We start from the raw sequence: 26,034 nt of genomic DNA, 5'->3' as shown, positions 1-26,034 counted from the left end.
TTCTAGCAGTTGCCTGACACAGTGAGTTCTGAAAGTGCAGGTGATTCTTGGATGCAAACTGCAGCAGTTCTGGTGTTGAGCAGGGAGTGAAGTGTGGATTGGGAATGAACTGGTTATTCTGCAGTCTTCAGGGCAGGAAGATTGGAGCCAACCCTTCTGCTAATCATGTTCTGTTTAAACTCTTTAACTATACAGATTAGCAGGGTTTCCTTATGTTTCCTGTAGATTGAGGTAGTTTTGAAGTTATTAAAATACAATTGTTTCCTGTTAGAGAACAGGATTTAAGCTGCTTGGCAACAGCTGCTTTATGAAAAGTGTTTTTATGTGAGACGAGGTTAAAAAATACAATCATGCTATTTTCAGAAATGCTTAAGTTTCTTTTTGTGTGATAAACACACTGCTGAATTTTGTAATATAGTAACAAACAATATATTTCAAGTAATTGATGCTGCCTTTGGGGCTTGGAGTGGGTTTAGTTGTGATTTTTTGGTTGTTGGCAAGTTTTGTTGTCAGTTTTAAGTCATGTGGGAACAAAGGGCAATATTAATTATCTGGGCTCCTTCTTTGTTAGCCAGTCTTCATATGGCCATTCCCTTGTCGGTCCTGGGAAACCAGTTCTCTGGTGTATCCTGGCACAATTGCAGAGCTCTTCTGGCACCTTTCTGGGCTCAGCCATGTCAGCTGGCAGTTGTCTTGGTTTCACTGCAGGTTGACCTCATGCATTTTACTGCTGCAAATTGTCATGCTGTGTCTGACTCCTTCTTAGTTTAAAGTAATATTGCATTAGGAACATAAACAAAAATTCTTTTCATACTTGTCTATTAAAAACAAAACACTAAGACTGTTTTTAAAGGCTAGCTTTTGACTACAGATTCTAAAACACAAAAAAAAAAATCTTGAAAAAAATGAGAAGCAGGATTTGTGTCTTAGTTTCAGAACTTGCAATTAAATTCTTCATTCTAGATAAATATTTCTTGTTCATCTTGTGGGGTTTTTTTTTGTAGTAATTAAATTCAGTGGAGTCAAAAGAAAACCAAAATTTAAACAAGGAATTATCTCTGTGGTTATATCCTTAGAAATGTCTTGGTTATTAGCATCAAGATTCAGATGATAAGGACTGTGTGGTAAGCTTTTTCCATCTGCTACAGTGAGTAGACAGTGGAAAAGGCCCAATGGCCACCACAGCTGTGCCCATACCTTTGTTACCATCAGAGCTACCATTTCAGTTAATTTATAACTCTCTTAGGGAGAAGCAAAACTTTATCTCTCCGAGTTGTTATAACTCAGTTTGTTTAAGCAACCCTCTTCTCAGGACTGCTCCTGGTCCATTCACCAGGAGCAAACTGAAAAATAAGCCTGCAGGTTAGTGATTCATGTGTCCTTCTTACAAATAATGTGATGGTATTTGCTTGTTAAGTTGCATCATTCATGGGAGATAAAGGAAAAGCAAATCAAAGATCCATGTGACCTCATGCAGAGATCAGACAGTAACACCATGTTCTCTGAGGCATCAGTCACATGTCATTTCTGTGTAATTTTTATGCCCATTACTGTTCCAAGTGTAGATAAAAACGCTTAGGAGTTTATGGTATTATAGAAGGGAGTTGTTTGGTTTACACAGAAGTTTGGTGAATACTTCATTCTATTCTTATTCTGTCCTCGATTTCTTGCATCACTTAACAGTTACCATGCAATTGTGTTTTCTCCAGGTTAGGAACAGTATCACAGAGTTTACTTGGTAGAAAGAAGTAATTCCCAGCAAGAGGGCATTAGTGCTAGAGTGTGCTGTGTGCTGACTGAGGCAGCCATGCTGGTTTCAGTACACAAGCCATGGTGTTCGTTGCTTGTTTGTCACTGGTGTCATTTTGCCATCCTCTTCTCATTAAAGCCATTGTACCGTGTGTTGTCATTTCTAGATGTGAAAGACTTGAAGAGCAGTTAAATGACCTGACTGAGCTCCACCAGAACGAGATTCTCAATTTAAAACAGGAGCTGGCCAGCATGGAGGAAAAGATTGCCTATCAGTCTTACGAGCGAGCCCGGGACATCCAGGTGGGTGACAGAACCAATGACCCAAGTCCTGCCCTTTGCCTGCTCTTTCAGGAACTCATTCACTTTTGAAATATGCCTGCACTTCAGTATTTGTTTTTAATCCTTGTAGCTTTATTGCTAAACTGCTGCATTCGAAAAGGTCCTTTTTCCATCTCTGACCTCTGGGTATCTCTCCAGGTAACGTCCTCTGTAAAGCAGGGCTGTGTCCCACACCAAGGGAACCTGCCACTCAGCTGGAGCAGAGCAGGAGCCAGAGCCCACTTTTGGTGCAGGTTTTTGTATTAGACACTCAATGGGCCGTGACCCAAACACTTTTTTACAGTCATGTTCCCAGTACATGGCCCTGGGGTGTGGTTGTGTCACTGATTTTACAGCAATGGTCACATACATCTAAGGAAAAATGGCTTTGTGTGTGCCCTGCATTGAGTCAGGAAACAGTTCTTTCTGTTGGCTTTGAAGAAATAAGGAGGTGTTTCTAAAAGTTTCTTTTAGTATGTAAAAAAGGTTGTGAAACAGAGATCTTGAAGTTGGAGGCCCTTCTACAAAGCAAAGCAGCTGCTGACCCTTACAGAGAAAGGCCTATTCAGAAACAAGTCTCTTGACTATTATAAGGACTTGCTGTGGTAGTTTTAACAGATATCTCAGTTCTGATTGCTAATGGGAAATATTTGTAGTGTGAGCAGAGAGTTGTAGTTTAAGAGTTCTCCCTTTTTCCTGCAGTGGTACTTCAGCCAGGTGATTTCCTCTGAAGACCAAGCAGGCTATGCTGTTCATACACCAGATGTAACTCTGATTGTCAAACATTCTTCCTGGTCACTGCTGTTTGGGACAGCTGAGCAATTCTGCCCTGTGCTTTCAGGGGTCTTAACCAAGGAGAGGCATTCATGTTTCATTGACCCCCACAGACATGATGCAGTGAGAAATGTAACAGGTGACAATGACCTTTAAGTTAAATTTAATCAGTGTCTGTGCACAGTGGTACAATGGCCCCTGGCAGTGTAAACAGGAGGCTCTCCCTTGGGGGAGTGTTACAACAGTCGGGTTTTGTTCTCCTCTCTAAATTCAGATGGCAGGAAGATTGAATTGAAGTGGGATTTCTCAACAGTTTTTTTTTAATTTTCATTGTATGATTCAGTACTTTTAGTGTAATCTTAAAAGTTGGGACAGCCTATTTCTCAGCACTGCTGGGGAAGAGGGAAGTGTTTTGTTGTATAAAAAACTATTTAAGAGCATGGGCTACTGTTGCAGAGGAACAGTCCTGGTTCCTTTTTTGGTGATCAGTCTGGGAAGGACTGCTGCAGACTTGTATATCATATTTGCAGTTGGCCTATGTGTCTGGAAAAGGTGACTCTTGAGGGGAGATTGGTGGAAATATTGTAACTTGGTATTTTCAAGAGCAGAAGTCTCTCTTGGTGTTAATTGCCTGAAAACCTCTCTCCCTCTCCCTAGCCCCCTGCATTGCATGTCACCAGTGTTTTAGTGCAGGTTGGGTTGGTCCAGTTGGGGTTCAGCCCGGTGAAAAGGTCTGACAAATCCCACTTGAGTCAGTGGGGCTTTAAAGAGGTGGATTTGTGCAGGGTAGTCTTCTCCTTACACCTCCTTTCATTTTGCCTCTTCCTGTAGGCAGTTCCATAAATCTCATGCTTCTTACCCTTCTAGATGTCTTTCCCCAGCTCTCACAGTCAGCTGGAGCTATGCCAGTGCCACAGCTTGCTGCAGTCTGGAGAAGATATCCTTCCTGCAATGGCAGCTGTGCAGTCCCAGCCATAGTGCCCCTCAGACCTTTCTCTGAGCTCACAGCTCATTAGGCAAGCGGAACACAGCTGAGCCTTTGGTAGTTATTTTTGTTGATGTAGTTTTCTGCAAGGTTGCCTAGTTTTCTGCAAAGGGGTCAGATAAGCACAAGTGACTCCAAGGAAGGTGATGGAAGTTGAGGTTCTGGGAATGCACATCCCAGAAGAAGTGAAGATTTCTGGCTAGGCACAGCACTTCTGTCCTCTGAGTGGCCTCTTGCTGAAAAAGCTGAGGTGACCAGGTGGCTGGGTAGCCCCCTTCTGGCAGAAGCTGTGGGGTTTCCCAGCCTGGCATCTCCATGTCAAGCTTTCTGGGTGTGGATGAGGTGCCGTGGTGTACTGCAGGCTGCAGTGCCCAGTCAGCAAGGGGCTTCTCACCTCGGAGAAGTGGCACTGCTTCCTCTGCTCCCACTGCAGGGCAGGAGCTCAGTGCACGAGCAGTGTGAGGTGAGGGGATGCTCCTGACTCGGCCTGGTCGGTGAGGTAACAGATGTGAGCTTGAGTAACCCAGTACATGCTCTTGCCCACAGGAAGCGCTGGAAGCGTGCCAGACGCGCATCTCCAAGATGGAGCTGCAGCAGCAGCAGCAGCAAGTGGTGCAGTTGGAGGGGCTGGAGAATGCCACAGCCAGGAACCTACTGGGGAAGTTCATCAACATCTTGCTGGCTGTCATGGCTGTCCTCCTCGTCTTTGTCTCCACTGTGGCCAACTGCGTTGTGCCCCTGATGAAGACTCGCAATAGGACGTTCAGCACTTTATTTATAGTGGTTTTCATTGCCTTTTTGTGGAAGCACTGGGATGCCATCACCGGCTACTTGGAACGATTCTTGTCTCCCCCCAGATGATGGTGGCAGGAATGGGCTGCGCCGCTCGCTCCTGGCGCTCCTGGTGAGCAAGTGTGGCAAAGATTAGTCAGCAACTACTCTGCTGAAGTTTTAAAGTGTCCGAGTGAATTTGTTTACATTTAGAATAACGTTTTTTCTCTGCAAGATGCATTGCAATAGTATTTTTTAGATTTTACTCAAGAACTCTTTTGTCGAGAATCCTGGATAATTTTTATGTAGCATGGTTCTCTTTGGATGCAAATCTTAAGATTCTTTAAAGTGTACAAAAGAAATGAATAAAACACAGAAATTTGGAGCATACCAATGGGCAGTTTAAATTGTGGCTTGAACTACTGTACTAAACCTGTCAGGAAGAAGAGAACGTGGTTAGTTTAAGATGAGCAAAGCTCAATCTAGTGCACAGCCTTGAATGATGGTACCACAGCAAACCTGTAACACTAAACTTTTACTGTGAAGTCTGCTCACATTCCATGTCCGAGTGTATGCGTTGAGTGGTTTCTTTCCTTAACAAGAGAAAAACAACAACGTGTGGATCTCTCCCAGCTCAGCATCTGGGTTCGCCGTTTGTGTTAACCTGACTTCAGTAACTTTCTGTAAGGCTGGCTGACTTGGCTGAGTATATGGAGTGGAAGCCTCATGCCATATACAGTAACTGCACAGTCGTGCTACAGTATTTTGAAGTAGTCCTTGAAATACATATACTCTTTAAGCAGAAGCCCTTGGTCGCACTTTTAAGGTTTTTTTTTAATATATGTATATTCACAGATTTAAAAAAAAATCCGAACAGCATACTTGAAGAGTGTAATACTCAAACTCTCAGTGCTTCCTTATTGTTTCTAATAGGATTTTTTATTATAATTATTATTATTATTATTGGGGTTTTTTTTTGAAGGGGTTGGGAGGGTCATTACTTTTTTCTTTCAAATAAAGAAGTGATGTTTTTAAATGAAGAAATGCGTGAATAATTGTGAGCCGTCTTGTCCTGAAGCAGTTCTGAGAAGGGCAGAGAGTAGTTTCTAGTGTCAGGCTGTCAAATGCAGCACTGTCCATATGCCATTTGTCTGTCCTCCTGAGCTTAAAGATGCAGCATCATGGAAAACATCTGTTTTCTCCACACTTTTTTGTCATGCAGGGCTTTTTTTCCTTTTTCCACATGTGAAGGATGCTATGTTTGTATTTTTTGTTTGCATGTCATCTCTCATTCCTGGCCTCAGGATAAGAGCAAGGAATTTCTGTTCATCTCTTCCTAGGGAAAAGACAGGTTCTTTTGAGGAAAGAAATACTGACTCGACAGTTCACTTAACAGAATGGTTATCTCAAAAATAGTTCTAACTAAAAAAAAAAAAACAAACCAAACAAAAAAACCCCAAAACCAACAAACAAACAAACAAAAAAAACCCTGAAAAGCGAAACCAAAGTTTTCCTCCTGTCAGGCTCTGGTAAGATTATTTGTGTGTCTGTATCTGTGGTGTGCCATCCTCTTTTTCAGCTACAAGGGACAGCACTTGGTGCAGACACCTGTGCAAATCCCAAAAGGAAATGCCAGCTTCAAATGCAGCCCCAAGTCTTCACAATGTGCCATTACTGGTGACCTGTTGGTACAGGTAGGCAGCCCTCAAGTCCAAGAAAACTGTGTTCATTCTGTGCTGATTTTTAACTGCTGTCCCTTTCACCATAACAGTGCCAAGATTCATCTTTTGTCTTCATGAAATCTAAAAAAAAAACCCTCCAGGATTCTGTCAAAACCATTTATGGTGTTTAGTTAGGTCTTACTGTTTTCCTTCATTCCAGGATCAACTTCCCTCTAGGAATCAAATATTGCCCAAGTGACCTAAACCAGTTGAAAACGTACATGGGCATGTATGAGACATGTACAACGTACATATACACACATACATAGGCATTGTGCTATGATACAGATTCTGGGTTCTGAGAAATTCCCTCAAACAAGGTTAATACCTTGAGTGTTTTCTGATTGCCAGCAAAGGCAAACCCTCCACTGTCCAATCTTTCTTCCTCCAAGGGTTCTTTTTTTCTGTAGTCACAGGAAATTCAGGTGCCCTTCCCCCAGGGATCCCAGTACACCTCTCTGTCACCATGTGCACTAATCTGCTCCTGTCCTAATTAAAACTAAAACTAAAATAAAAAGATTGACAGCTGACTCAAGCCAAAACTGCTTGTGCTTTCACTGCAGTGCCACAGCCAGAGCAGGGGGGTGTGGCCATTCCTCCCCTTGCTCCTGGCTCCGCTGAGGCTCTTCTCTAGTGACTCGCGTTTCTTGGCTAACTATCACCTTGCCATTTTGCAGGTTTTGTCAGAAACAAATGTGTGAATAACAGTAAGAAATGATTTGGCACATAACTGAAATACTTTGTTGCCTTTTTTTTCCTGAAACCTGGCCTTTGTACCTCTTTTTCTCAGTCTTGTTCACACTACAATTGCTTAAGATAGGTTTTCATGTGGTCAAATCAGGAAGGAGTTAAAAGCCAGTGGCTCTGGACTTTCAGTGTCTGTAGTATTTAAGGAAGTGTTGTCCCTCTTCTTTATATGCTAATTTCATTTCTTTTCTCAACTCTGTCATATTCAGTAAATATCATTTGCTAGCTTGCCAGAAGGTGCAGGTTTAATAGAAACTGACATCTCAGAACTCTTTGGTGAAGGGCCATATACATATGGGTCTGGACAAAGTGTCTGTCTCTTTCTCTCTCAACAGTTTCTTCCATTCCAGAAAGCTGTCTGCAGTAACGTCATGTATGATGCTGCATCCACTTCTCATATCCTAACACGACTGCCATGTGTTTTGCCTTTTGCACTAGCAGAACATTTTGGGATTTTCCTCCCTCTTCAATTTGAAAGTCTGTGATGATTTCTGATAGCTTAATGATGATGTTGTTGGAAATGTGATTCTAGCTTTAAAGCTCCCTTTCCTTGTACATGGTGGTGTTTGCTTTCCTGATGGAGTGCTTCTGGGTGACGTGTAGAGAACAGTTTCTGCTGTGGATGTGAGTGCGTGCGTGAGTACCTTTAATAGCCTCCTTTGTAGATAAAAACTTTTTAGTGACCATCTCTGAGTTGCAGAATGTTTCCCAAAACATTTCATATTCAGAGTTGAAGTGATTCAGAAATTGCTTAGATGCGTTTAGCACATACTGCCTTGGCACATAAAAAGGGAAAATTACTATGGACTGTGTAAATTCCAGGAGCAGCACCTCCTTATTAACATTTGAGGGTTCAAGTGAAGTTCATCTGTTTCCCCTATTTCCTTCAATATAAAGAAGAAAGAAAATCTGGATGCAAAAAAAAAAAAAAACTTTTAAAACTTTTATAAAGTTCTTTTTTCTTAGTTCATTTCAAGGGTATTCAGCATGCTCCCAGCAGTTACTCTATTGGTTTATTCCAATCCCATGTGTGCTTAGGTGGGATCAGATGAACTGCTGACTTACGTGCGTGTTACAGGAAAGCAGTCTGTCAGCTTTGAAAATATGCATTTTTAAAATTAAAAAAAGAAAAGGCATTATAACAAAAGAAGCCAAGCTACAAAGGGTTCAAGATTGAGTAGTTTTGCCAGTTTTTAAATGAATTCTGGAAGTGGCTAAAGAGTTACCCTGTGTGTCTGTGTTGTGTATGCCAGGTGGTATAGTCGTAGGCAATTGACTTAGCTGTAAGTGTGTTTTAAAAGTGTAAAAAAATAAACAGAAAAACTCACTTGCACGGGTTGAAAAGTACAGAAATGACACTTGTGAACGTAACACTGTAGTTTATAGATCTTAAGCTGCTAATTGTTGAGAGAGATTTACATTTGTCTTGTCTGATTGTCGCAGATTTATCTGTGGCAATTTTACTGTATATAAAAAACTTTAAATAAAGACCTCAGCTATTAACACCGGTCTAGTTTGGATCTTTCCGGAGGGGTGAGGGCAGGGGGGGGAGGTGCTGTCATGGAGAAGAAGAGGAGTGTGTCAAAACTGCTGAGCCCTGAGAGCTCAAAATGTCGGCAAGTTTTCCATAGCTCTGATTGTCAGACTTTATCCTACACTCAGCCGGCCACGCACCACTAGGGCACAATGAAAATAAGCTGGTGTCAGTGTCTGGTCTTTGCACGTGGAGGAAAGGAGCAGCAGCATTGCACTCATCCTCATTGATCCTTTCCGGCCCCCTTGTGCCTGGGACAGCCTCTGGCAGGGTCCCTGCAGCCACACTGTGACTCAGTTTGCAGGTCAGTTCAGTCAGACTTACCCACGAAGTGTCTGTCTTGGAAGGACCAGAAGCTGGTCCTGTATTTTTCCACCACTGGTCTGTGGCCTGCCCTGTCCCAGATGAGAACAGCCCTTGCTCCTGTGGACTTTGTCCTTAAGGGTTTTCAGGGCCCACTCTGTGTGACATGCGTATTTAGAGGCAGGTGCACTTGCAGCATCACCCGTGTGTCTCAGGGAGCTCATGATGGAGCAGTTGCAGGCCTGGCTCAGTTTGGATGAGAAAGGCTGCAGCTGCCAGGACAGCACTCCTTAGCAGAAAGCTCCCTCTCCCTGAGCAGAGGCAAGAGACTGCACTATGTTGGTTGAGCCCCTGCTGTAAACAAGAGGTATTTTGGCTACTGTGTTTCATAGAAGAATTTCTGAATCCTTTGTTATTTGTACAAACTGAAAGTGAGCAGATTCCTCACTGGTGTGGAGAAGATACTTGTTCCTCTTGGGTTTTGGTCATGTGGTATCAGGAAGAACCAAGAAGGGAATGGAAACAATATTTTAAGGATAAAGGTACTGAGTCCTTCTCTCTGTTTTCACAGAGATGCAAGTACTGTAAAACCAGCAAGAGATCAAAAAGCAAAAGCAGCTGTTTGCAGGATTTTTCCCCCTGTAATCTCCTCACAACCAGAATGCAAATTCCAGCAGTTTATGCATGAAGCAAGTGCATGGTGCTGCTTTTGCTAGAGCTGTCTGGCTCAGGATGGGACGTGGTTGTGAGGGTAAATGATTCTTCATTCTTCTTTTGGGACGGTCACCTGAGAGGTGCTGGCTGTGGCTCAGGAGCAGCAGGGGGCCATGATGACCAAAGGTGAAAGCACTGGCCTTCTACTCCCATGTCAACAGATTTAATCTGATAATGTAGGGGATTAGGTGGTGTTACTCAGCTTTTTGGTTAGTCTGTGGGAAGTGGTTTGATGGCTCCACCCAGGTCCTGGGGAACAAACAGGGATATGGCAAGGGTACAGCCAAGCTGGGTTGCAGCAGTGGAGGTGAGGAATTGACTGATGTTTCTCACTGGAGCAGTCATTCTCCCCGGCCAAATAACATCATTTTGATGTGCTAATAGTGGAAATTTTAGCAAACAGCCAGCTCCCTACCACAAAATACCAGTCTTTAAGTTGTTTCTTAAACACCAAATCAACTGGTGTTTAAGGGTTGGTCAGTAGTTCATCAGCCTCAGTGGATCCTCCCTCACTGACTGGAGTTAGAAATAGGAAGAGGGTTCTTTGCTGCCTGAGTTAGCATGAAATAGAATATCCCAGGGCAAACCAGCTTTGCTGAGTGGCTTGTACTCTAGCCAGATCCCCTCTGAAATTAGGAATAAGAGTCAACTTGAATTTGTTCTTGGCCTTTGTACCAGCCTTGTGCCAACCCTGGCCAAAGGGGAAAAAAGAAGTAATATTGTCTGAGAAGGGCCAGAGCAGGATGGGAAGATGCAGTGTGTTTTCAGCCCTCTTCCTCAGTGCAGCTGTTCCTGTAGTCCTGCCTGCTTTCAGGTGATACTCTCCTTGCCTTACAACCAAGAGGTCTGAAGGCATTCAAAAGTTCCTCCACTACACATAAAACAGTGTTTTCAGATTGGGGTCACCTATCAGACCTCTGTTGCGACAGCCTGAGGACACCTCTGGCTCCAAATCATTGTTTGAAGAACACCTTTATGCCTAATCCTGATTGTGACCTCCAGGGAGGAGGATGCCTGAGAGCCCGTCTGGCCAGGACAGAGAAGCAGATGAGTGTGACACCACATTGTGCTATCTGGTCAGTCAGCTCCTCAATTCCACCTGATTCTGACACTACTGACACATCTGCCTATCACCGAGGTGCCTCCCCAGTCCCTGAGGGTGAACAGGAGCTCTGGGCCAAGCCAGCCCCCGTTCCTCCTCCGCTCTGCTGAGTGTGTCCCTGAAGGGGATGGGGCTGACACAGATGAGCGCACTGAGGGGGAGGCAGCTGCTCGGTTTGCTCTGGGAAGGAGCTGTGACAGCATGGCTCATGCTTGTCTCAGACACACCCTGAGAACTCAACGAGATATTTTACAAATACCCCATCCTGTTTACCTGGGCAAAGGATCCTGAGAAGAGAACAGGGACTGAATGAGGAAGCGGGTGACGTTTCACAGATGGAGCACTCCTCAGCAGAAAACATCTTCAAGGAAGCAACATCCCTCGACCCTCCTGATTGTTGTCTCACACGTCTTGAAGCAGTTGTGACCCTTGGCATGGGTAAAATAGTCTTGTCCCACACTGCTCAAGAGCTTGGGCTATGTTCCTCCAAAAATGTTTCTTTGAAAGATCATTCACTTTTTTCAGATCAGCTCTCCACCTCCATTGGGCACATCGGCATTTCCCTCCACCTCTGGAAACAGACTGGTAGGTAGGTATCAGCTGGCATTCCATCCGTCCCGTCCATTGCTTTCCCAGCTGGTAAAGGCCGGTTGTTGCTGGGAGCAGCCAGACTGGCCCAGGCGGGGCCGAGTCTTCGCTACCCCGAGTGCCCAGAGCCGGGCCAGGGGGTGCCTGGGGCGCTGCTGGCTCGAAGTTATAGGGCCGGGATCTGGACCGGCTGATGGGAGCCCTTTTGATCTCGGAGTTAACGGAGGGGCCCTGACGGCTTCGAAGGCTCCGGCCCGCGTGACCCGCGCGGGTCCCTCCGCGCCCTGAGGGGACTCGCGACCTCCTCGGCTCTGAGGCCGCCTGGCGGCGGTGCCTGGCACTGCACGTGCGCGCGCCCGCGGTCTCAGGCGACCCCTGGCGGCCACGTCCGGCAGCGCGGGCGGAGCCCTTGGGCAGCGGCCGGGCCGGGAGCCGCGGGTCTCTCTCCGCGGGGGCTGCGGCTTGGCCGCCGTGCCCCTGCACCCCGCGGGGCCGGGCTGCACCCGGCAGCGGCGGGAGGGTGCGCAGAGGACATGGCAACGGGCACCGGGAGCGGGGCAGCCGGCACAACCAGCCCGCCCACTTGCAGGCACTGCCGGAGCGCCCCGGCTCTGCCGCTGACTGCTCGGTCAGGGCTGCCGCATCCCGGAGCAGCGTTGTGCAGCGGGAGGGCACGTGCAGACCCGGACCTGCTCGGTCATACAAACACCTCGCCGAGGCTATCCCGGGCTCCGGGGCATCCCGGATGTACCAACGGCCTTGCCATGCAAATGTCCCGGCCGCTCCACCGCCGGGCCACGGGCAGCAGCTGCAGCAGCACGCCGAAGTGCCTGTGCTGGTTCTGCTGGGCAGGACCCCTCTCCCCCATGGTTCAGCATCATTACAGCAGTAACTCAGTGGTTGTTACTGCTCGGATGCAGTTCGGTATCGTGTCGGCTCGGATGAGGAGGAGCCTCTCTCTCCCTGCTCAGGCTTTGCAGGCCCTCTCCCGATCCTGCACAGGGCAGCCAGGCCTGTGCTCGGCTCCGTTGCCCACCTGGAGAGAGAATAGGCAGACACAGGCTGCAGCTCTGCAATGCCTCATGCTCCCCGCTCTGAAGGGAGCCATTCCGAGGGGTAATTGTTCATGGGACATGCTTGACGGCCCTCAAACCAGCAGTCACATACGGCTGAATGCACTGCTTCTGTTGTTAAGCATGGTTGGGTCTGTGATTACAGTGGAAATCAGTCATTTGCCTGATCTGGACCTTCCCTCCCTTCTCCTCAAAGTGAGGGTGGAGTCTACAAAGATCTGCTAACATGCTCCTCCCTGCTTCATCCACTGCAGCTCTGCTGAGCACTCAGACCTGATCTCCTGCTGCTGCCTCTCCTGTTCCCATTCCTGCTCCCATTCGTGATGTCTTTGCTCGCAGTTCTGGCTCTAGAGGCTTGGTGTCTCCTCTAGCTCCCAGAAAACGTGCTGTCCTGTTTGCTGGCTTGTCCCAGAAACAAAGGGGAAACCATGCTGATCAAGGCTCCCAAGCACCAGCCTCAGCCCTGCTCTATTGGAGTGGTGTCCCCACCTAGAGAACTCACACACAAAGAACTTTTTCTTGGATGCAGGGTAGCTTCCCAAGAGAAAAGGAAATTGAAAAATCATATGAAATTTTGAGGTTCTTTGAGAACAGGACAGAGAAAACATAGCAACAGTGGCTACATTGATAAATTCCGCATTTCCTGACACAGGCTGGGAAGGAGGGATCCCTGCAGCGGCAGGACCGCAGAGTGATGGGGGCTGGAGGTGGCAGACAGGCCAGCTCAGCAGGCACATGGCAGTGCAAACAGAGCTGGCAAGCACAAGCTGCCTGTGGGCCCGGGGCAAGATAAACCTGCAGATTTTCAGCCTGAAGGTGTTCCTGTTCCCTCCTATTAGCAAAATACCCATCATCCTTCTGCCACATCCCCCTTCGAGAAGTTGCCAAGAGCTGCACCTTTTTCCAGGTATTACCTACATCGTTAATTACTGGGGGCAAGGTGTGGCCTCATCTGAAAATGGGGAGGCTGTGGAGTGAGGGCTGTGGGGCCAGGGCACAACTGTGAGTTGAGAAATGCAGGGAACTGTCTGGGAAAAGGCTTTTAATTGAGCTGCTGAAATCCTTCCCCCTCTCCCCATCAACAGAATGAAACTGGGTGTTTTGCTGTCCAAGATAATATTTTGTTTTGCTCTGGTGTGTGGACAGTTGTGGGAGCTGCTGGTGGAACCCCGTGCCGGAATTCAAGGAATGTAAAAGGTGAGTGAGCCGGTGTGTCAGGTCCTTGTGTGGGGAAAGCTCAGCCCCGCGGCGGGCTGTCCGCGCCGCAGAGCCGAGCCCGGGGCCGGGGCTGGGCGCTGCGAGGGCACCGGCGGGCGGGAGGGCACGGAGGCTCCGGCAGCGCGGCCCCGGCGCAGCCGCTCCTGCCGCGGGTGCTCGCAGGGAGCCCGGAGGCAGCTGCTCTGCAGGGCTGGGACAGCGGGGCAGCCTCGGCTTTTCCTCACTGCCGGCTGACGAGCCCAGGGCTGTGCAGAGCAGCAGCGAAGCTCGCCGTGCCTGGACCCCCGGCCTGACACAGAAACACACGCCAGGCACGGCTGGTCAGGATTATCGCCCTTGCTAGGCTGACCTAAACGTGCTTTACACACGGAGGTACCAGCGAGCAGGTGCGATAACGGCAGTGGAGTAGTTGGATTGCTACTATCTGGGTTACAAAGGGCTTGTATTTAATCATGCTCAATTTTCTTTCCCTGACGCTGAGTTTCTGCTCTGGTGCAGGGCTCACCAGTGCCCAAAGCAGCAGCAAGGCAGCAGGTGCCTGCACCCCAGAGACCTGCCCAGGTACCACCCTGGGATGATGGTTGGAGCAGAATCGTTGCAGGCATCAAGCCCAAGCTCAGTACAGAGGTGCTGAAGGACTCCTCACGTGACAACCAGCTTCCAGGGGACAGTGGGTGGGTGAAGCCCCTCTGAGATGGCTTGGCTCACACCTCATGCTGGTGTGATTGTGGCTGTGGCACCTGGCAGAGATGGTCCACACTCTGCTGCCTTCTATTTTTAGGACTCCCCTTGGAGCATGTGAATGGAGTATCTGCTGTCCCTGCAGATCTTACCAGGGCAATGCTGAGTCTCAGCTGCTGGTAGACCACTGCCTCCCTCTGAGATGAAGGCATTGGGAAAGGTCACGGGCCCAGAGACAGCCAAGGCCAGCCTGGACTGTAATGATCCTCCTGGCTACACCACTCAGACCAAAGGCATCACACAGGGGTTTCCCCTTGCTGAGGCATCTCCCTGCACTGAGACTGGGGACAGAGTGGGACGAGGTCAGTCCAGGGTACCCCTGCATAGTCAGGGAGCCAGCAGCCCCAGTGCTGTGTCAGCCACCAGCAGCTCAGAGAGCCAGTGCAGGAGTGGGGTGGATAGTGCTGGTGCCCCAAGTGCCTCCCCCCAGTGACACCAGGCCACATCCAGGCTGCAGGCATAGACTGAGCATCAGGAAAGTTCTGATGGCCAGTGGGGGCCCTAAGACTCACTGCTGGCTCCACTGGCAGCAGCACTTCGAGGCCCCACTGGACGAGCTCCTGTTTGCTCCCAGAGGTGGGAGATCTGGTGCAGGCTTTGGGAGGGAGAGGAGGCAGAATAGAGCAGGAACTGGCTGGGCTTTTGTTGCCGTGCTTCTTGTTTCCACTGCCTGTGGCCATCCCTCCTGAGACCAGACCATGGTTTTTAAGGGTGCTGGTTTTTCTTCTCTGTTAGCCTGCTCTAGCCCTGACTCGCTTCCTTTCCCACTGTTGTGCCATTGGGAATGCTGAAGAATGTCCTTCTGTTCCCATCCTGGAGGCTGGCAAAGCAGGGACTGCTGTACTTTGCTGTTTCCTTCAGCACAAGCAGTGTCAGTAACTTGTCACTGACACAGGCTGAGGTTCAGGCTCCCCTAATCACTGCTCCCCCCATGGCCTCCTGAGCAGCAGTGAGGCACTAGTGATCAACACTAATCAGTGATTGAGCTTGTTTTGTTTATTGTTGGCTTTCAGCTTGTGGGCTCTTGCCCAGGTTTGGTTTGTTTTGTTTTTTTTTTTTTTCTGGAGCATCTGGAACCCCAGAGAATTTCTGACTGTGCAGGTAGTTGTCACAACATCCAGATCGTGACAACCCATCCCTGTCCTTTTAGGGGAAATCTGTGGAGGGCTGAAGATTTTAATCAAGTAAGTTTCTAACACAGGCTTGGAACTCTGGTTAAGAATGTGTTAATTAATACTCAGGGTTCCTGCCAAGCAGCCTGGGAGGCCAGTCCTCCTCCAGCCAGGTGTGGGGAGGTGACATGACAAGGTCTCTGATGGTATTGCCTAAGGTCTCTTGGCGAGGTGGGAGAGATGTTGGAGCACCTGCCATCCTCCAGTGCATCCCCTCTGTCCTGTGGGGGGCAGATCAGTTTTTGTCATGGTCAGAAAAAAATAAAAATCACAAAGCCTGGTTGCTTGTCCACCTTGAATTACTATCAGTTTTGACAAGCTATGTCTCTTGGCTCCCAGGATACTGCCAGCTGAATTTAATGCTGTTGATTTGATAATATATCTAATCTGACTTTCTTGAAAATGCCCAGTATATGAGAGCTTCTGTTTTCTTACTTGAACCATCTTCCCTCTTTGCCTTCTTTCTCTTTCCCAGCTGGGGCCAATCTGTCTGGGAAATAGTCCAATTTATTTCCATCTGATGGGAGCGGATCCCAGCTCCATTCCTTCCGTCTACTTCAGAGTTGAAATCAGCCTAGGTCATTATTTTGAAATCCCTCATTTTCCTGCTCTGCATTTTTGCTGCAGCTTTTCTCCCTCATCAGAGGCATCAGTGGAAACACCTCCAAATATCTCTTTCTGAGGGGTTTTCCCAGAGCAGCCCTCACGCAGTCAGCATGACCTGGTTGATTGAGGTCCAGACAAGGTGTTCCCCACAGTTTAGACCTTCCTGTGGTCTGAGCAGAAGCACCAGTATTCCATGTTGGATAAAACTTAAACTAGCAGGTCTGGCCAGGCCTCAGTCTTCCACAATCATCCCCTGAGGGTCAAGGCACACAGCACTTTCTCTCCTGTGCCTCTCGTGGCTGCTGCTCACCATGCGGGACAGCCAGGTGTCTGTTCTTCAGCAGCATGTGGTGAATGGACCCATCTGCTTTTGCTCCTGAGGGGATCCCCTGGATGGGCCCTGGACCTTGGCTCTGCCAGTGTGGGGGCACCAGTGCTGCTCCACGTGGGGAGGGATTTGCTGTTCTGCTCCACTGCCCTCCTCCACTTGCCATGGTGCCTACCTGGGGCTGCAGTTCCACCTCTGAAATGGGCCCTGAGCTGCTTCTAACTTTATTCTGGTGACAAGAGAATCACAGCTGAATTGTCCAGTTTATGGATCCCCAAATAAATTAACTGTGATTAATAAGCCACTGCCAGAATGAACCACACTGCAGGCTTATCTGTGTAATCCCTGTTTGTGTGTTTAAAGACTGACAGGAGTGCCAAAGAAAAATCCAGACAAAAAGATAAGGGCTGAAGATGCAGGATGATGTCTTGAAAATTTAATTTAGCAGAGAAAATATCCCTTCTAAAACCACTTTATTAACTGCTGTCAAGTGAAAGCCATTTGGCCTTCACGTGCTGTGGATGAATTCAGCCAAGTTGTGTCAGACTGCTCTGAAGTGTGACGAGTGCCATGACCCGGGCCCTTCCCTGGGCTCTGGGTGCGTAAAATCTGCATGATTGCTCTGCAATGGGGCTTGTCAGCAGGGACTGCAGCTGGGTTATGAATCACTTTAATTTGTCATGTGAGCTGGTTTCACACCAGCATCTCTGGAGGGAAAATGCTGGAAAACTGGGGGAGGGAGGAGAGGGGGAATGTCAGATGCTACCCTCCTCTTCTATTCCCCCCCCCCGGGTTCTTGATGGAAATTATTTTCCCTCTCCACCAGCTAATGACTAGTCCTAAATTAATAAGATGGAGAGAAGTGGCCAATATCAAATGTATGTGTTTTGTTTTCACTTCTGAGTTGAAGGTGGCCACAAGTCATAGCCTGTAATGATGGGGGGTGTTATCAGTCACACAATCTGACATTTTGCCAAAAGGTCTCTTTTGTCTCTTCTCTGAAGTGTGAAAATAAGGGATGTTGTTTCTGGTGTTCTGTAAAGAAAAATGTGAGTTGCAGAGCCTTAAGGAGCCATTAGATGAAGGAAACCAAAGAAGGAAAGAAAAGTCAAGACCTCTTTCTTCAGATAATTCCACAAATACTGGACCTCTAGGGACACTTAATGGAAAACATTTTAGGAAGCACCTGAAAATCTGCCATGAAAATTTCCCATCCTGGTCATCCCATTGTCTCCTGCATCCTTTATTTGTGTAATCCTGAGAAAAACCAAAAATTCAGATAATTTGATTTTTCCTTTATTTTGTACTTACTTATTCAGTTGCTGTTAAGGACAATAAAAATGAAATTACCCACTCCTGACTGAGTTCCCTCAACACTTAGGTAAAGTACAGAATTATACAAAACATCTAGATTCCCACTGCATGTTATCCTAAGCAGCAAAAGCATAAACCAAACATAAGCCCCTCTATGGAGACAGATTATTCACCCACCAAAAGAATTACTCACTGTGGGCAAGGAGGCTTTTACAAGGTTGAATTTTAGGCATGCAGATGAATGTTACAGCTGGTAAGAATTCATTAGTCAATGAATCTGCAGCAAAGAAAAAGATAAGGAGACAGAGATTTTTTAAGTGGAAAGGAGATTTTTTAAGTTTTTCTTAAGTGGAAAGGGTCCCACATTATGATGCTGTAAAATGAATGCCCTGATCTCTTCCTTTCTCAAATCAGAAAAGTGTTTGGTTGTCTGTTTTAGCTTTAAGCTCACAATAAGATCTCCTGAAATTAAAGATTTACTTGTTTTCTTCAATAGAGTGGTACCATTAGAAATCTCGAGAGACAGCTGCTTCCTAGAGAGGGGCAGAAGTGCGAAGGTACAATCCAAATGCCTTTTCCAGTGCTCCCCTCAGCAGGCTGCCTCTCCTCTCCACGTGTGCCCAGAGCCAGGGACCCGTGTGGCCGCTGCACAGCCTGGTTTGTGGCTCTGGGGGCACCTGGCAACATCAGGCTGAGAAAGGAGCTCCGTCTTGTCCTGGTCACCCAGCCAGCCAAGCCCTCAGCTCTGGCCAACAAGCTGTTTGTAATTGTGGCCTTGCAGCAGGCAGCTCCTCACAGCAGCGAGCTGCAGTCCTGGTAAACAGCATATGTGAGCATGAGCTGGTGGAGCTGCCATAAAGAGTTTTCCTTCTTCCAGATTCTGGCTCCCCCACCAGCCACAGACCTGCTGCTGGAGCGAGCAGAGCCCAGCTCTCGGCAGCGCGGACGGGGATTGGAAAAACATCACCCCCAACAGACGGGAGCTGCGTGCGGCCCCGGGAGCGGCTCCGGCCGCAGCACAGCACACCTGTGCTACCTGAGCACCCGTGCTCAAGGCTGCTGCGCTCGCCTGCCTGTGTGCAGCAGGCATTCAGACGTGCCGTGCACATCTACTGCTGCCCAAAGGACCAGCTTCCTCGCTTTCTTTGTATTTCCTCAATCCATTCACTCTTCTCTTGGTTTCTCTGATGCTTCCCTTGCCCCTTCCTCCAAAGACTGTGTGGAGGATGCACACATGAAAGGAAGGAAGAGTTGGCCTCTTAGGGAGGAAGTAGACATTAGTACTTTTTTTTTTTGGTCCAATTTTGGAACAAAAAAGCTCCAGCCAGGAACCGGTCTGATTAGGTCTTAGGATTAAACAGATGCAAAGTTTCATGTGACAAGTAAAGTGGCCGATGGAAACTGAAGAATTTTTACATGCTGTTGTTCCCCATCTCTTGCATGGGATCAGAGCTGTTAGATCTGTATCTGATTAAGGGTGAGACAGCACAGTAACAAAAGTGTTGGCTACCAGTTTCTTAATGGTCATTCTGGAGCTGGTGTGTAATATTCTTTTGAAATAAAGACCACGAACAGGTCTTCTCACTTTAAAACAACCCCACTTCTTTCTATCTTAAAAAGAATGAAAGGAGAACAGCTTTGTTAACAGTGCCAGAGCTGGAGCAGAGGTGCATTTACGTTCCAAAACTTGCATTAATGCCCAGCTGCAAGAGTTTCCAAGCAGGGTGAAAGCCAGCAAGTCAAAGGAGTTGGACAATTACACTCATTTGTCTGCCTTGTTGGCATTGAAATAATTCAGGCAAGGCCAACTGTGTCACTGAGATTCTCTAAGGTATAATTTAGGCATGAGATGTTTACAATCAACTCTCATTTGCATCAGCTGCGAGAAAAACAGAGAATTTATTGGTTATTTCAACTGGTAGGTTAACTACTAGTTTAACCACTAATATTTATTCAACCTTCTGCATCTGAACAGCCCCATGGCCAGATCCTGCACTCTAGCTGCCATGCTTGCTCTGCAAGTTTCCTGCAAGTGAGAGAGGAGCAAGGCCAGGACCTACTACTGTGGTTCAAGTTTTGCAAAGCAGAATTGATGCCTGACTTATGTGAGTGTCTGACTGAGAGCCCAGAACAGTCAGAGGTGTTGGGAATCATATGCACACCGTTTTTCAGTCCCAGGAACAAGCTAGAACAAAGATACAGTTTGCTATGGGCCATGCTCTGTGTGCCTGCCAGTGGTGGTTACAGAACTGCGTAGCAAAGGGCTTGATAAAATCAGTGGGGTCGTTTGCGAGCTAGGAAGTGCCTCCATGTGTGCCAGGATCTTGGGGACTGCCCCCCAGACTGCTTTGTGAGTGCTGCACAAGGAAGTCTAAACGCTGCTAAGCAAGGCTGCAGTGAGCAAGGTGACGGACTGACAGATTTGATTGAAACTGGACGTAAGTTTTGCTGGGTTTTTTTTTTAATCCTAGACTTAAAAAACATCAGTTAGAAGAGGAACATTGATGGAGAACACCGAGGGAGACGAGAAGATTAGGAGGTCAGATTCCAGGCTACAGAAATCTCTGTAGGCTGCGTGGCTCTGTCCATCTTGGGCAGCTGGCATGGGTTGCAGGGGAGAGGCTAATGACTGCTGGCTGTGATGGCTTTGGTGCTGCTCATACCCCCTCTCCAGGAACTGACCCAAGCCTTCCAGCTAATTCCTGCATGCTAGTGGCTCTCTCTTTGCGAACGAATCTTTGGTATTTAGCTGCCTGGCCTGAAAGGACTATTCTTAGGGAGGAGAAAGATCCCATATTTCATCCTAAAGGCACCTAGTGAAATGCATGTCTTCCCATTGTGACCCCTGACAGATTCCTGGCCATCTCCCCTGGCCGGCATTTACCAGGGAGAAGTTAAACAGCCCTGTGGCTGACCCTACAGAGTGGGAGGGAGACTGACCCTAGTCCTGCCCTGGCTGGAGGTTGTGCTGGTGATTGCAGGAGGTGGGGATCCCAGGTTTGGGTCTTGGAGGAGACAAAAGCTGCCAGAGCCCAAATCTGACCTGATGGTGTGTCACGGGATTTGCCTCCTTCCAGCTTTTGGTGAACAAATCCTGCCAATCCACACCTCAGCTGGAGAGGCAGAGGAGCTCAGCATCCAGGCTGTCACCTGCAGTGCAGCGCCTGCACCTCGTCAGTCCTTGTTGCTTGCTAGAACTCATCACTGCTCTCCAGACAAGCACCACGAAGGAAAGGGTTGCTGCTGTTGCCCAGCCTTTGCAGGGCTGATGGTCATTTCATTCACTGGAGATATCATTCTGCACCCTGTGTAAGCAGACTTGCACAGAGCTTGGTAGGATCACAGAGTGATTTGTATGGGTCCTTCTACCCCTCGTGGAGCAGAGTAGGCTGAGAAAAGGGACACCAGGGACACCCACGACTCCTGAAATACACTGCCCAGCTGTGTACGTTGTAATACATAGATGTGAATAGCACAACCACTAAAGCACTACTGCTTAGACAGACGGGACAGCTGAGCTGGCATTCAAGTCATAAAAGTACCCCAGTCTCTAACTGTGTGGTGTTTATATTTTAAAACAGTGTTAAAAGGTAATTTTTACTACTTAGGTAGTTTGATTGCCTTTTCCACTCTCCTGAGGCATATCAGCTGAGGTTGCTTCATCTCCCTTTGCTTTACCACTACTTCTGCTTAGTTTCAGCATCACATTCACTGTGGGTAAAATACTTTGGGTGCCCATTCCACTGGGATATCTGGATAAAAAACTGGTTTCAAGTGTGTAAGGATTCATGTGACTGTTTCCATCAGCACACTTCTAACATAATGAATTTTACATTCTTGAATTTGTGATGAGTTCAAACACAAATACATATCTGTGCACAGAAACGTGGATGGTGCAGGGACCGCATCTTTGCAAGCTGAACTGGAACTGTCTGAGAACTCTCCTTTTGTCCTAAAAATTCAAAATGCAACCAAATCCAGCATGGGGCTTGCCAATGCTTTAAATGTGTATGTGGGCACAGGTAGTTTTTATACATGTGTGTGTGTGTGTGTGACTTTTGACTTATCTCTAAGATTAATGAATGTGTTTCCTGTATCTAAGCAATGTGGAAGCCTTTAAAACTGTTGGGGTCACCAGGGAAGTGTTGAGAGCGAGATCACACTGTCTGCATACAACATATCCCAAAACATACAAGCCAGCTCAGTGCAACATGGTATATCTTTTAAAGCGATGTGAAATGTTAACCAAAATGCTTAGGATTGTATTAAGCATGCAAAACAAACAATAAATTTACAATTAACCACATTTAACCCTTTCACTTCAAAGCACAAAATGAGCATCAACACTGAAGGCTCAATAAGCTCAGTGAACATGGGGGAGAATAACACTGAAGCAGCTGAGGTAAGTCAAATTAGTTGGAATTAACAAGGGTTCTATGGGTTGTAATAATATATTTACAGGCTGATGATTATGCTGTGGGAAGGAAGGGAAGGGGATTAAATTCCTGTTTAGTTTAGACTGCATTTTAGTGCAGCCTGTTCTTCAGTAGTACACAGTTAAAAATGTAGTCTGTCAAATCCCACTGACATATTTTGGCAATAGACATATCCTCTAATTGAAAGCAATTGTTGTGTTGTAAGCTTTCCCCTTTTCCCATTTGTTTTGGTTAATGAGTAGTGGTGGCCTGTCTACTTAAACACGTATTGAGCAACTGCTCACGGGGAAGTTAGCATATTGCAGAGCATGCAGCACGATCCTGCCTGACTTCATAAGGAAAACTTCCTCCAGGCTTTGGTGGAGAATGTTTGAACAAAGCTGGTAGGATCAGCCTCGCTGGTTGTTGTTGCAGGGCTTTGCTGGATGGGTCAGCTGGGGCTTCCATGTGTGAACCCTGGGGTAGGAGTTCAGGCTCCCTCCCAAGGCAGCAGAGCTTTGTTTTGAGCAATCAGCATTGTCCTCTGCTGGGATTCCCATGAAGGGATGCTCTGCTTTATGTTGAATTTGTTTCCTTTGCTGGGAGCCAAGTCCTGCACCCTGCGTGGCTGGCAGGTAGTCAGGACACGCAGGGCCCGGCACGGATGGGACCTGGATGGCCCCGTTGTGCCGTAAAGCTGTGAGCAGTGCCCCGCAGCTCTGGGGGGCTCAACAAGCCCCTGCTGGGTCAGCCCAGGCAAAATGGTGTGAACACCATTGCTACTCACAGAAACCCTCTAAGGCTGGTGCTAGCTGGAGCCAGGGCCCTACTCTGCCATGCCCTCCTGCACCCCTGCCTGCCTATGATGCCTGTGTTCACAAGAGACAGGCATGGAGCAGAGACTGTCAGTGTAACCGGGGTGGAAGGGACTCTGCTTCACTTGGCCACCACCTCAGCACAGGCTGAACTTCCCATGGATCAGAACTGGAGCTGCATTTGAACTCATGAGCCACATTTCCAGCCCTGACCAATGTGAAACTAGGAGAGGTGAATGCTGAGTCCTCCCTAAGCCTCTAAGGAAAATAAAAGCAACAGGTCACCAAGGAGGTCTGGGGAAAAACTGGGAAACCTGCTACTCTTGCATCCAATGAGGGTCTAAATGGGAAAGACCTTCTGTCCACCCACAGGGCCCAGGTCAGACCCAGCACAGGCTATCAAAGACACATCTTTATTGCCTTGTGATAAACCTCCCGTCCAGAAAGTCCTGGCATTATTGTGTGTGTGAACTTTCACCATCACCAAATCTGTCATTAACCCAGAAAGAAACCTTTTTGTGCTCACAATCTCTGTCTGCACAGCTCCTCTCAGGAGGCAAATCCCTCATAGTGAACACGTCAGCTGGCTGCATGCTGCAGACAAGGTTACGACTGCATTACACATTCTGAGGAGAGCGAGGCTCTATATTACACTGGGAAAGGCTCATCTTTGAAAACAAAGAGGCTCAAGGAAGAAAAGGCTGGTTTTACTCAGAAAGTGGCTGAGGTCCCCATAAATCCCTCTCAGCCTTGCTCAGGCAGGGCGGGAGGCCAGCAGCATGGTGGCAGCAGAGCGTGCTGTGCCCCTGCCGTTCCTGTCACGGCCGTCTGCAGCGAGCCCGGGACCACACCGGAGCGTGCGTTTGGATTAAAGGACGCTGGGGAAGTGACCTTGCCTTGGTCTTTCTGCTAAGCACCTAGCAGACTCACAGTGTGCTAAATCATTGGTAAAAACAGTAATGACACTCTGGCCTCACCCATGAGCAGTTCCTGACACGCACATTAGTAACAATAAAATGGGGTCTCGGCCCACGCTTATCCAAAAATACACTGAGCATTGCTAATCAGTCTATTTCCAAGCCCACTGTTATTTCTGAGTGCCCTGAAGTGCCTGAGTGAGCACTTGCTGATGTATCCAGCCTGATGCTTCAGGAGACTAACAACTGAGAGCATCAGGGCAGGTAACAGGCATGGCTGGAGAGAATCTGGGAATTGTGGTGATCAGGGAACAGCTCTAATTCAGGCAACGCTTTTTCTGTGTCCAAGTGCTTCTTGGCTCCTCCTCATCTCGCCTTGTGTTTCCCTGGTGAATGGCTCTTTGTTCAGAAATGCTGCTCTGGGGACAGCCTTGTTCTGGCCCTCTCTGGGCTGGGACAGTGGAGACCAAGGGAACCACTCCACTTTCTCCTACCTGTTACCTTCTGTAGGATAACCACTCATGGCCTCTGGCAGGATGGGGAGAAGACAAGGACTGGACCCTTCTTCTGATGCAATTTCCATCAGTACAGGTTTCTGAGATGGAAAGCAAGTAACTAAAGAGATTCAAAAATTGTCTGTAAGTGTTTGTGAATTCACCTTGTGGTTGACTGCCAACCTACTCTGCAATCATATAGACCCAAATTGCACACAGGGGCAGGGAGTAAAGGAAGTGAGAAGAAGGGGGACTGGCTGCCTGAGTCAGAGCACCTTCTGATCCACTGCACTGCCAGGGCTCTCCCACAGCAGCTCCGGGGTGGCAGCTCCTCTGCCAGGGTCCCTGTAGGCCTTCTGTGGTGACTGAGCCCAGGCTTTTCTCTGCATGCCATGTGGGGCAGAGCAGGGGCAGCTGCCCCGTGTGCCAGCACGTGCTGCCTCACCAGGCCTTCCCCATGCACTCAGTGTCAGACACAAAGGCATGGAGCACGCTGCTCTACTCCCAGGTCCCTGGGGGTCCCTGTCACCCCAGGCATCGAGGTACCAGTGGTCCTGCGTGCCTGCCCTGTGAGCAGCACCTCTGCTCTGCCCTGCCCTGGGCTGCTGCTGCTGGGCCAAGAGCTGCTGAGGCAAACCTGGCTACCCCTGGCTGCGAGGGTGGACATCCTTCCCAAATCCACAGGGCACCCTACGGGCACTTCACAGATAACCCCTGCTAAATAAACAGGTGTTTATACTCTCTATATTAAAGAGATGAAATCCAGGGGCTTGACAGTGTTGAGTCAATATAACCTGAGTAATTGCATGAGTAACTTATGTTTCTCCTAAAGGGAAAGTGTTCTTGTGTAAATATATTTATCAATAATTAAAGCACTTTTGAGTTCTTGTGTGCACAGCCCCTCTCCCCTGCCCCAGCTGAGAGGTTGGTATCCTCAAACCTGCACAGGAGTCAAAGAGGAAGGTTGTTTTTTTTTTTTTTTTTTTTTTTTTTGTCAGGGGGTGATGCTCTATGACAAGAGGCTTGTGGTTTAATTTTGACCTTTTTCTCTTCCTGAACAAAAAATAATGGTGAGATCTGTGTATGAGAGATTTAAAAACCTCTACTGCTCCATTAGGAGCATTATCCTGAAATACTCACTGGAGCTTATAACAGCCCAGATAATAGGGGTGGGAAATCATTTCTGGAAAATATTCCCCTCAAAGCATCTTACCAGAAAATTGTTTCCTAACAACAACAATAGCAATAAAATCCTTGTCAAATAATCCTTCAATACCACAAATATTTTGTCTTTAATTGTATCAGTGTAGACAAATGTTTGGCAAAGGCAATGGGAGTCAGAGTTCCTGGGGAATTTTTTCTGACAGAGCCAATGCTGGATACCTTTGGGTAAGTCACACATTTTTCAATGTTCTTTGGCCTATTTTTTTTTTTTTATTTAACTATAATCTGGAACGTAATTTGATATGCCTTAAAAGGCTGATTTCACATGGAAGATGCTCTGCTATCAGGGTAAGCAGCCATAAGAAATCCTAAAATAGGCAGATTAAGGGTTTGGGATCATGTGGGTTTATTTCTATGCAATTAAAGACATGATCACATTTAAAAATTGCTAACTTGTAGTTTAAGGAA

General features: G+C 47.6%; 1 protein-coding gene across 4 annotated transcripts in view; it reads left to right on the top strand.

Annotated features, from left to right (window-relative positions):
• The window catches only part of TMCC1 (transmembrane and coiled-coil domain family 1), a 74,529-nt gene extending 65,958 nt beyond the window's left edge, over window positions 1–8,571 (top strand). For all 4 annotated transcript variants that reach the window (XM_054516030.1, XM_036390908.2, XM_054516029.1 and 1 more), the window contains 2 exons: window positions 1,917–2,052; window positions 4,376–8,571. In XM_054516030.1, the coding sequence (XP_054372005.1) occupies window positions 1,917–2,052; window positions 4,376–4,690 (451 nt within the window). In that variant the 3' untranslated portion in view covers window positions 4,691–8,571. The remainder of the gene's footprint in view (window positions 1–1,916; window positions 2,053–4,375) is intronic.
• Window positions 8,572–26,034: the final 17,463 nt, after the last annotated feature.

The sequence above is a fragment of the Molothrus ater genome, chromosome 11 (assembly GCF_012460135.2).
Source record: "Molothrus ater isolate BHLD 08-10-18 breed brown headed cowbird chromosome 11, BPBGC_Mater_1.1, whole genome shotgun sequence".
Classification (NCBI taxonomy): Eukaryota; Metazoa; Chordata; class Aves; order Passeriformes; family Icteridae; genus Molothrus; species Molothrus ater.
This window is presented reverse-complemented; position numbering and strand designations above follow the sequence as displayed.